A 12,433-nucleotide genomic window follows, 5' to 3' on the forward strand; every position below is an offset into this window, starting at 1 on the left:
CGGCAGTGTTGAGGGCGCGGAGCCGCGGGATGGGGAGGGAAAAGGAGAATCTGTGAGGCGTCGAGAGGCAGCGCGGCGGCTGCTGTGAGGAGTCGGGTGCGGAGACGCCGGTGGCCGGACCGCTCAGGGCCGGGGCCTCGACTGGGAAGGAGAGGCCGGAACAAGCGCCTGGAGCCCCAGGCCGGAGCCGAGGAGGAATGTGACCACGGGTCGGCGGGTGCGCGGGAGTACGCAAGTGCAGGGATGGGGCAGCAGGTGGGCCGCGTCGGGGAGGCTCCGGGGCTTCAGCAGTCGCAACCCCGCGGGATCCGGGGCAGCAGCGCAGCCAGGCCCTCCAGCCGCAGGCGGGACCTGGCGGGGCGCACCGCAGAGGCCGGCTTCAATATCTTCACCCAGCACGGTGAGTGTGTCCGGGAGCCGGCGTGAGGGCGTGGGGGAGGCCGGAGGTGGGGTTGGGGCGGGGTGGGAGGCAGACAGGCAGCCCTAGGGGGTCGAGGGGTGGAGGGGTGCCCAAGAGTGGGGGCGGAATCTGCTGCCATCTGGGCCAGTCACGGGAGGCGAGTCACACCCCTCCTCCCCCGCTCCCGTCTCTAGCCTGGCTGGCAGCTCCCGGGGGCGGAGGAGGAAAGAGAAGTGGTCTTAGGGACCTTGGATGGACTGTCCTCTGCACTGGGACGCGACTGTGCGGCTCGCGGAAGATGGTGGATAGTGTCCTCGGGAGAGAAGGATGAAGGGAGGTGTGAGCTCAGTCCAGGTGTTAGTATAAATTGGTCGTTAGCGAAGGGAGCATGAGTTGTGCCTCGAGGGATTGGGAAATAGGAACTGAATCTCAGCAGGTAGTGGCCTATGAAGTATATACGTATAAATCAGGCAATGAGCAGTGTCAGGATAGTGAACAGTGTCCTGAAATACCCTTCTACGGGAAAGATAAGGGTAGTATCTTAGCACTTTGAATTTTTTTTTTTTTTTTCAAACTGGAAATGAAGGGCTTTGCCAAACCAACCTCTGTTCTGCTCTTTTGATTAGGACACATTTCTGAGATGGCTGGTAGGGGTTAGAGGTTGGTGGGCATCGTTAGGACTTTGGATACAAACAAGAGTTTTTCTTCCTACCAGGTGTGCATATATATATATATATGTATCCACACATATACATACTTACATCCTCTATATGGCCTGGAACCTATTACTTTGTCCTCATTATCAAGGTATTTTTAAAACAGTTGTCTCCAGACTCGTGATCATGTACTCCCAAGAATTTATGTATCTTTATTACTGAACTAATGGGTAACTTAGAAATGTACACAGAAATAGAATTTAAGAAAGGATGAGATGAAAAAATAAATATAACAAGGGTTCTAATAAATTGTTTCCTGCAGCCCAGTGGATCCTTTTGCACTTCCTCTGAGCTGCACCCACACCACTTTTGAGGCCACTTGTCTAGAGGAAGGAAGAATGGAGAAGGGGGGAAAAAAACAAAATTAACCTTCATGGAGTTGAGATACCCTAAGACCTGATAGAGGCTGAAGAGATAGATGTGACTTCTGTATAAACGACTGGCTAGTTGAGGTTGGATGAGAGGTAGCAAACTGGACTTTCACTGAAGAGGCATATGGAAAATAATAAAAGATAAAAGAGGGTATTCTATACTGCATGGTGTAGGGAAGACGAGGAGGGAAGAGAAGTGTGAACTATTTCTCAGAAATGGAGTTTTGGAGGAAGTTAAGACAAATGATAGTATGCAGAGAAAGAGATGAACCTTAGAAGCTGTGGCTGCTAGGTGAGTTGTATCAGAGTTCTGGGTTTGGACTTTGTGAACAACCTGAGTTTCCTAATGGAAGAGATATAGGTGATTTGGGTCATTCAGGAGTTACGTGTCTACTCTAAAAGATGTGAGTGAGCTTCTCTTCCAGGTATATAAACATTTTATGAAGGTGCCATATAAGTTAGTCTGTATCGAAATCACTTCCAGAAACATTGGAGCAAAGAATGGGTAAATAGTTTTCAGGGAAGAAATGATCCAAGTAGCTTTGCTTTGTGGAAAGTGTTAGTTATGTATTAAACTTGGCCCAGTAGGTAGTGGTGATCCTCTTCCTCTAGCATCTATTCAGGACGTAAGATTTTCTGAGACGGAGGAGGTCCTGAAGAATGGAATAGGAGGAGATTTTGAAGGATGAATAGGATTTGGATCTATGGAGCAAGAAAAAGAGGGTAGGCTGTGCAGGAGAAACAACTTAAGTGTGAACAATTGAAATGAACGTAATTTGTTGATGGAACAGTGAGGAGACACATCTGTCATGAGTGAAGCAAATCCTCCAGGAGTGAATCCTAGAGCAAAAATTGCAAGAATCAAGTACTGGTCTTGGCTCCACCTGGCTGGGTGATTTAGTCACTTACCGTCTTTGGGTTTCTTTATCTGTTAAATGTTGGATTGGATGATCTCTAAGGTACCATCTGACTCTTAAGATGTTATGATTCTACTGATAATTGAGAAGCAGTGGTAAGAAAACTTTGAATATGTTGGGTTATGGGCTGGGTTATTGAAAATGTGGCAGAGGAGTTTATATCCATTTACCTGATTGGTTAGTTTATAGGCTATGTAAAGAAACCCAAGTGTGAGGTGCTGAAAGCCTTGGCCTTGAGCGGAGGCAGTGGAAACAGGTGGGGTGAGTTTGAGGGATATTTCATGCATTCAACAAAGAAAAGTTTTTTGAGCCCCTATTATGTACTGGGCCCTGGGGATGTTGCTGTGAGTATAACAGGGTCCCTGTCCTTGTGGAACTTAAGGATTTTATGATTTGGTTTAGAGGATGAAAGAAGAGAGGACGACTTTGGAATACTTAGGAGGCATTCTGCCTGGATTTGAAACCTGGCTTGACTGCTTATTATCTTTGTGACCCTGGACAAATTATTTAACCTTTTTGTGCCTTGGATTCTTCATTTGTAAAATGGGGATAATAAGAATACCTGGTATAATAGTACCTAGATTAATGAGTTAATATGTACAAGGCACTTAGAATAGTGCCTGGCATGTAGTAAGGGCTAAATATGTGTTGGCCCCAGCCATTACTACTACAACTACTACTACTATTAAAAATAGGGATGAGTCCAAGATAATAAATTTTGAAATTGGCTGTATTGACAAATTTGGAAGTCAGAAGCTGATTGAAAGGATGGGAATAGGGTAAGTTTGTTGCCAAAGACTAGTATGTAAAGAATAGAATTGGCAAATAATATAGGAAACAAAGGTTAAGTGAGTACTGTTTTTAGACAGATGGGTGTTTATAAACTTCTATAGCTCAGAGTTTCTCAACCTTGGCAGTTATTGCCATTTTGGGGTGGGATGTTCTTTGCTGTGGGGGTCTGTCCTATACTTTGTAAGATGTTTAGCAGCATCCTTGGCCTCTGCTCACTAGATGCCAGTAGCACCCCTTTCTGGCAAACTACCTCACCGCCCCCCACAAGTTGTAACAACCAGAAATGTTTTCAGACATTGCTAGATTGCCCCTAGGTGAGAACCACTGCTTAGAAACACATGATAAATTCTGGCTTGAATGAATAAATTCAGTTAGATTCAAAAGCTTCTCAGTGGACCTGTTGTTTGACATTTACACAAAAAACCTCGCAACTAGTGTACAAGTCACTGTCTTGAGTTTCAGTATTGAGGTATTAGCACATAATTTCGTATACGAAAGTTAGGTTTGACTGTTGAGTTTACATGTAGGTTTAAATATAGATTAAATATTGTACATAGTAAAAATGTATGTACGTTACAGAAATGGGTTTATCAGAGTCCATGATTTTTCTTCTGTAGATAAAAGAAATGGTGTAAATGAGAATGATTTTTTTTATTAATATGTAAGTTGTTATAATAATTTGCTTTGCCAAAAATGCCTTTTGTGAATGTAATTTAGAAGGAATAAAAATAATTGGGCTGTTTTTTGGTATGAAAGAGGTGAGTGCTGTGTGATTTTTCTGAAATCTGCTATTGAACCTTTTTGGTGAGCTGATGTTTTGTGACTAGTAATCTAGGGTTGAATATCTCCTTGTCTTTTTAATATCTGACATACATTACAACAGTTGAGTGATTTCACTTCAACTTCCTTCTCTCACTCATTTGCTGTAAATGCTATTAAAAATTAACCTTAAATTGTGAAGTTTTGAGTAATAAAACTTTTCCCTTAAACTCATCAGTTTAATTGGTCTGATTTCTTTATTTAGAATTTGTAGTTCATGTTTTAGTCTTTGCAGAATGAAAAATGTCGGCACCACAGGTTGAAAATGATACTGTAGAAAAGAACAGCAAGGCCGTTGCAAGAGAATTTTAATTATGGTGACCTAGTATAGTGGCTACTGGTTCTTATGAAAACCAGACTTTTAAAAAGAAATCAGCTGTTAGGTTTTTGTTAATGTCCAAATCTGTGTAAGTTACAGGTATCTGGGTGTGTCTGTATTTTTAGAAAAGTGACAAAATAATTTGTGGTACAGATTCTTTTATCACAAGCCCAGTTGACAGTAAGGTCCCAGGTAAATTTTGAAGTCTGAAGTTTCTCCTTAAGGGTCTTCAACTTGCTTTAAAAAGAAAAACCAGCATCTTTCCCCCTTGCAATTATTATACTGTATCATTTTTTTTTCTCTTCACTCTCTCTGTCAAAATCAGTAATGATGATGGTAATATTAATTTATATTTGTGTAGTTTTTTTTGAGTTTATGAACACCTTTTATGTCCTTTATCTTATTTGATCTTTACAATTACAGTTGGCCCTTGAACAACATGGGTTTGAACTTGCAGGGTCCACTTACAGGCAGATTTTTTTCAATAAATATGTACTATAGTTTTATCGCAGTTGGTTGAATCCACGGATGCCAAACCTGGATATGGAGGACCACCTGTAAAGTTATAAGAGGATTTTCGACTTCGTGGAGCGTCGGTGCCCCAACCTCCGAGTTGTTCAAGGGTCAGCTGTACTCTGAAATAGGTGGGGACAGATATTAATCTTCCCATCTTATAGATGAAGAGTTAAGAGAATTAAGTGACTTCCCAAGGGCATATAGCTGTTAAGTTATGGGCCTGAAACTCAAGCCTTTGTCTCCAAATCTTGCCATAGTGTAGAGATTTAGAGAACATGGATTTTATTTTATTTTATTTTTTAAATGCATTTAAAAAATATTTTTATTTGGTTGCATTGGGTCTTAGTTGTGGCAGGCGGGCTCCTTATTTGTGGCATGTGAACTCTCAGTTGTGGCATGCATATGGGATCTAGTTCCCTGACCAAGGATCGAACCCATGGCCCCTGCACTGGGAGCATGGAGTCTTAACCACTGTACCACCAGGGAAGTCCCAAGAAGATGGGTTTTAAAATTAGATAGAATTGGGTTCAGATCCTGCCTTGTGTCTGACATTAGTAAGTGGTTTACAACTCCAACCTCAGCAGGTTGTTGAATTAAATGATAAAATTTTGTAAGGCTCTAAGTGCTCAGTAAATAGTAGTTTTGTTGTTATCATTGTTATTTACCTCAAGATGTTTGTGAAGATTACATGAGTCTAATGTGAAAATGTTTTGTAAACTATCTCAAATGCTGCTATTGTCATCACAATAGCATGCTAAAGTGTAGAATTGTCTTAGCATTTATATATATATATATATATTTTAAATTAATTTATTTATTTTTGGCTACATTGGGTCTTCCTTTCTGCACATGGGCTTTCTCTAGTTGCGGTGAGCAGGGGCTACTCTTCATTGCGGTGCGCAGGCTTTTCACTGAGGTGGCTTCTCTTGTTGTGGAGCACAGGCTCTAGGCGCGTGGGCTTCAGTAGTTGTAGCATACGGGTTCAGTAGTTGTGGCTCGTGGGCTCTTGAGCACAGGCTCAGTAGTTGTGGCGCACGGGCTTAGTTGCTCCGCGGCATGTGGGATCTTCCTGGATCAGGGATCAAACCTGTGTCCACTGCATCGGCAGGCAGATTCTTAACCACTGCACCACCCAGGAAGTCCAGCATTTATATTAAGTCTCTGTTTTGTCTAAGTCTCTATTTTTCTCACAAGTGACTCTTGATTATTAAAGGACTTTCAGAAAGCAGCAAAAAGGTGGGGAAATGTTGGGGATCTGAAATCACCTTAGACCTGCCTTCCTTGAGGGTAAATGTTATCTTCTTAGGATTATTTGTCTTATGGGTCTTTCTTACTCTTTTCATACTGGTGTTTTTCTTCCTTCACAGAAGGTGAACTAGAAGCACAGGCCAAGGCATATGTAAAGTTTAGGTTGAGACCTCATTCTAAGCTGGCACATTTGTTTGCTATTTAATATTTAATGATTTTTTATATTGTAATCTCCTTCATCTAACATCCTTTAAGAACTTTTTGTGCCTCCTTATATTATTTTTACCTCTGGTTATAAAGTTTCTTGTTAAAAGCATTTTTTTTTCTTTTTTCGCGGTACGCGGGCCTCTCACTGTTGTGGCCTCTCCCGTTGCGGAGCACAGGCTCCGGACGTGCAGGCTCAGCAGCCATGGCTCACGGGCCCAGCCGCTCCGCGGCCCGTGGGATCTTCCCGGACCGGGGCACGAACCCGTGTCCCCTGCATCGGCAGGCGGACTCTCAACCACTGCGCCACCAGGGAAGCTAAAAGCATGTTTTAATAGAACTTTTATATTCTTAATTTTGTGAGTCAAATTGGGCTTTTTCTCATATACTATGTGTATAAGATTTCAAAATACGTAATGTTAACCTCATCAATCTTAACAGATTTCTTCTGGAATAGATAAATTTGGAATGTCACTGTTAATACTTCACCAGATCATATAGAACCATTCTCAAACTTTAGTGTGGAGACCCAGATTGCTGGGTCCCACCCCCAGAGTTTCTTATTTACGTCTGAGGTGAGATTCAAGAGTTTGCATTTTTGACAAATTTTTAGGTGTTGCTGAAGGCTGCTGGTTGGGGCCACACTTTGAGAACTGTTGGTAATGTGAGATTAAGAATAGTGGTGGATCAAAAGTAATTCAAAGTTTGTCAGTTGTCAGAAAACGTAATGTATTGACTCTTCTACTTAAAACTGGTTCAGAAGTCCATTTGTTGCAAGTCTAGTGTCCACATGCAGGTGTCCACTGTCTTATGCCACTTTTTTTGCGGCAGGAAGAGGTGCTTTGGCCTCAACTTTTTTTTTTTTAAATCTCTAAAAGTTCATATGTTGAAGGTCTGTTGAGAGGTGCACTTTTGAAAGAATCTTGTGTCAGGGAAAAGGGAGGTAAGACACACAGAGTTCTGCTTAGAGTGGGCCTTAGTCCCTGGAAGAAGCTGTGAAGAAATAATTGCCACTTATTGAGTGCTGTGTGCCAGGCATGTTCTAAGTACTTAATTGCAGGGTTTTTTTCACGTAAACCCCATAAAACCTTGCTCAAATTGAAAAAGATAAGAGACCAAAGAAATTGGGATACCTATTTGTGATTCTGTAGTTATGTGTGATGATGCCTAGTTACCTTTTGGGGTTTGTGTATATGTACATATGTATATGTATGTGTGTGTATATAGGAAGATTTTTAGTCTTTTTTTTACCCTATCTCTCTTGAGACCAATGATGAGGGTTTCAGAATGGTAGACCAGGGTTAGATCTATATACTTACTCTGTGGCTATGGATTGAGACTTAGATATTATGGCCTAACAAATGGAGCAGTAGGCGCTCATAGTGCAATTTGAAATCTCATGGTAATGTTGAACTATTGGCTTAACCTCTAGACTTAGTATTACTAATATTTAAAGACTTTTATATCCCCCACTCCCTGTTGATAGATTATAACTCTCCTTTTCTCCTTGTATTGGAATCTGTGTAGCCACTTAAAGTGATCTATTTAGCTTATTATTGTAATATGCAACTTATAAAGACATTTCTTTTTCCTTTTTAGATAATATGATAGAATTAAAAAAAACTAGTTTAACACTCTAGAGTATTTTCTGTGTTTCTTTATTCAGTTATTTTACAGTAATTGCCTATGTTAATATCTCAGAGAATTTTTAGGTATAATTTAGAATTGCTGTCAAAAAGAATGATGCTGCTTAAGTAGATATTGATGAACACTCTCATGAAACAGTTAATAAACTAGTCTTGTTTTGTGTGTCTGTGTGTGGGGAAGTGTGATATTTTGTATAATAACTGTTGGTTACTAATCTCTGCCTTTTTGGGTTGAGGGCATAATTTCAGTATGTAAATTTGTGATCGTTGTACTAATTAGAATGATTTCTCAGTTCAATTCTTTTCTTTTTTATAAATAAATAGATTTATCTATCTATTTATTTATTTATTTTTGGCTGCATTACGTCTTCGTTGCTGTGCACAGGCTTTCTCTCGTTGCAGCGAGTGGGGGTTACTCTTCGTTGCTGTGCTCGGGCTTCTCATTGCGGTGGCTTCTCTTGTTGTGGAGCACGGGCTCTAGGTGCACGAGCTTCAGTAGTTGTGGCTCGCGGGCTGTAGGGCACAGGCTCAGTAGTTGTGGTGCACGGGCTTAGTTGCTCCGCGGCATGTGGGATCTTCCCGGACCAGGGATCAAACCGTGTCCCCTGAGCTGGTAGGCGGATTCTTAACCACTGTGCCACCAGGGCAGTCCCAGGTCAATTATTGTCAATTGAACTTTCACTCAAATAAATGCACAGATTAATGCACGTTAACTATAATACTGTGACAAATTTAATTTTGGTTGCTTAAAAAAATGAGACCTATATTGAGCTTCTTCTCTGTCTTTGCTTTGTGCTGTAAATGTGCTGAGTCTATGATGGTGGTACTGCGGGCTCCTCTGTAGTGAACTCTGCCAGTATTGGCTTTTGATCCAGCAGAACACAAAGCTCAGCAGGCCCAGGCAATTTATATTCCCTGGTTTGCTTTTCCAAGGAGAGGGAGGATTTAGAAAACCTTTCATTTGATGTGGTCAAGGTCAAAGAAAATGTTCTGTGGCTTAATATAATATACAATATGTACATACACAATTTTGTTAACATGTTCCTTTCTCTATGCTAATTTCAGCAAATTAAAATAACAATACTGAGTTAGTACTAAAGATTGCCACGTGGCATTTTGTGGTTCCAGATAATTACTAAGAAAACTTGGTAATTTTCTTAGGAAATCTTAAAAATTTTCCTAAGACTAGCAGTACTAACAGGCATAATTCATATCACCGATCTTTTTCTTATAGGAAAGAAAGGTTGACACTTGAAGGTTTTTGTTATAGTAGCTTTCTTTTATTAATGTTGAAATTTGCATTTTTTAATTGTGTGAAAATATATAAAGAGGTATCTCAGTGTAAAAAAAAAAAAACCATCAGTACAGAAGCATGTAGATGAGACATGAAAGTCCTCTTTGATGTTCCAACCCATGATCCATATATTCCCTTGTTAGAGGAAACTACTGTTCATGGTTTGATATGTTATCTTCCCAGAACTTTTTATGTAATTACATTTGTGTGAGTGCACATATTAATATTTCTCTTGCCATTTCATAAATGCAAGTAAATGCATTATACAGTATGATTTTTTTTCTCCCAGATTTGGTTTTTGCATTTAATATGTCTGGAAGACTTTTCTATGCCAGGATGTGTACACTTCTCATTCTTTTCAATAGCTTTATAGTGTTCTGTGCTCTTGATATATATTTTAACCATTTTGTTTAGATGTTAACCATTTTCTTATTGATGAGTATTCGTTTACAAGATTATTAAAGATCTCCTGTTTTCCTCATATTTTTTCTTATTACCAGCTTGAACCTTTCTGAAATTTATATATACATATTTGAGGCTGGAACCAACTTAATGTTTTTCCATTGTACTAATAATTGAATAGTTCATCAATTTCCACTGCTTTGAAGAGCTGTATTTCTTATATATTTAATTCTCAAATGTCCACAAATCTTTTTAAAACTCTTTCCATTGTTCCATTCATCTTTATTTCTTCCTGCACATTGTTAACATATTTTAATTATGGTAACTGTATTATAAGCTTAAAGTGCATATGTTTACCTGGGTAGCTCCCTATTATTGTGTTACTTTTCAAAGTTTATTTGGATGTTATTGCATATTATATCTTCCAAAGATTCTTGGGACCAGATTGTTAAGATTGAGAAATCTTGATGGGATTTTGATAGTGATTGTACTGAATTATAGGTTAACTTGAGGGTGAATTGACATTGCTGCATTATTGTGTCCTTACATCTAAGAACATGGTGTCCCTTTGCCAGTCTAGGTCATCTTTGTGTCCTTAAGTAAAAGATTTTCCATTGGTTTCCCATTGTTTTTGGACATTTCTTGTTAAGCTTATTGGTGGGCTTCTTAAAATTTTTGTTGTGATCATAAGTGTAATTCTTCTGCATTACATTTCCTAATTGCTTATTGCTAGTATATGAGTAGTGATTTTTGTTTGTCAGCCCTGGGTCTGGTTGCCTTACTGTATTCGTATTGCATCTAATCATTTTCCCTTTAATTCTCTTTCTAGGAAGGCAGCCAGATTTTCTGTAGTAGTAACTTTCTACCAACATTTTTATTTTCTTAAAACTGATATTCCTAGAGGCCTTTTTTTAAAAATAAGGAAGAGTTTTAAGCTGTTATTACTATTCATTCTTTATCACACTTCTGTACTGTAAGGCGTTTGGTTGGAGGAGGCATGGTGGAAGTAGGAGTGGGCTGCAGGGAGAGAAACCGTCTATCCTTTTTCTTAATGAATTCTGGTTACTATTATTGGTGGTAACAGTACATGTTTTGTCCATTTATTTTCTACAAAATAGCTAAGGTATATATAGTACATATATCTAAAGTATATATGTGTGTATATATATATATATATATATATTTTTTTTTTTTTTTTTTTTTGCGGTACGCGGGCCTCTCACTGTTGTGGCCTCTCCCGTTGCGGAGCACAGGCTCCAGACGCGCAGGCTCAGCGGCCATGGCTCACGGGCCCAGCCGCACCAGGGCACGAACCTGTGTCCCCTGCATCGGCAGGCGGACTCTCAACCACTGAGCCACCAGGGAAGCCCTGCCTGGTATATTTTAATACGGCAACTAGAGAAATTGTTTCTCTACATTTTCATTAAGAAGTGTCATTATTGGTGACTAGCGTCTAGACTAAAGCATACAATTTATGTTTTTGCACTGAGGGGAATATTAAGTTTGGTAAATACATTCCTGATGTTGTTGACAATTCTTAGTCACAGTGCTACATCAGTAGTTGAGACCTCTGAACATTGATTTTTGGTAAACATAAACCTTTTAGCTATGAAAAAATGTATTCTGTGGATACTATAGAGGAGTTCTGGATTCCCTCCAGATAGCATCTGGACTTGTGTTTAGCTCCTGAATCAATATATATATTTTTAACTATGCCGATAATCCATTAGCTAACTCGAAGACTAGATTCAGTGTGGAATGATTAATTTTGTGAAACTGAGAATTAACTTTAAGGAGGTATGAGGAGAGAATATTTTCTTTTATAAAGATGTATATTTATCAGAAGTTAAGTTTCTGATACCAGTAAACTCTGGTCTGTTCTTCAGAAATAGAAATAAAATGTGAAGAAAGCATTTTTTTTTAAAAGGAAGTATTTCAAGCATACAGAAAAGTAGAGCACATAACAGAATGTCCAGGTACCCGCCACCCAGATTTAACAAATGTTAATGTTATGTCACATTTTTAAAAAAAGAAAACATTATAGAGACAGTTGAATACCCTTTGCAGGCCTTCTCAAACCCATTCTTCTCCCTTCCTATCCTGAGTTTAATACTACCCTGATGGTGTTTATCCTTCCCCTCTAAATAGTTGCATTTTATATTCCACTTGTAATTATCTGTAGAGGGTATGTGTGGGGTAGGCGCCAGTTTGTAGCTTTGTATGTTTGAAAGATTTACATAAATTCTATGCCAGGTGTATCATCTTGCAACTTTCTGTTTCTATCCTGTGTGTTTCTGAGATATATCCATTTGAAATAATATAGTTCAATATTCCGCTGTGTAACTATACCACAGTTTATTCAGAATTTTTCATATTGATGGTAGGTTGTTTCCAGTTTTGCATAAAATACGTGCTTGGAGTTGCTATTTGCTCTGACCAGGAAATTCTTTATAGTTATTTTTATCAGAGATATATGTGGAGAGTTTATAAATAGTCAAAGAATATGACAAGATTTGAAATGGAAAAAAAAGAAAGCAGCCCCGTCCCTCTTCCTAGGTTGGCACTGTCCAGTATGGCACCTACTAGCCACATGTGACTATTCAGCAAATGTCCTTTGTCCTCATTGAGAAGAGCTGTGTTAAAATACACACTACATTTCAAAAACTCAGTATGAAAAAAGAATGTAAAATATCATATTAATGTTTTTATGTTGATTACATGTTGACACGATAATGTTTTAGATATGTCAGATTAAATAGATTTAAAAAAAATAAATGTATTTACTTATC

General features: G+C 39.2%; 1 protein-coding gene across 4 annotated transcripts in view; it reads left to right on the forward strand.

Moving 5' to 3' along the window:
• Nucleotides 1–243: 243 nt before the first annotated feature.
• ABL2 (ABL proto-oncogene 2, non-receptor tyrosine kinase) overlaps nt 244–12,433 on the forward strand; it is a gene marked incomplete at both ends in the record, with an annotated part of 111,370 nt that continues 99,180 nt past the window's right edge. For all 4 annotated transcript variants that reach the window (XM_079697768.1, XM_079697771.1, XM_079697769.1 and 1 more), the window contains one exon: nt 244–400. In XM_079697768.1, the coding sequence (XP_079553894.1) occupies nt 244–400 (157 nt within the window). The remainder of the gene's footprint in view (nt 401–12,433) is intronic.

This window comes from Hyperoodon ampullatus (assembly GCF_949752795.1).
Source record: "Hyperoodon ampullatus genome assembly, chromosome: 2".
Classification (NCBI taxonomy): domain Eukaryota; kingdom Metazoa; phylum Chordata; class Mammalia; order Artiodactyla; family Ziphiidae; genus Hyperoodon; species Hyperoodon ampullatus.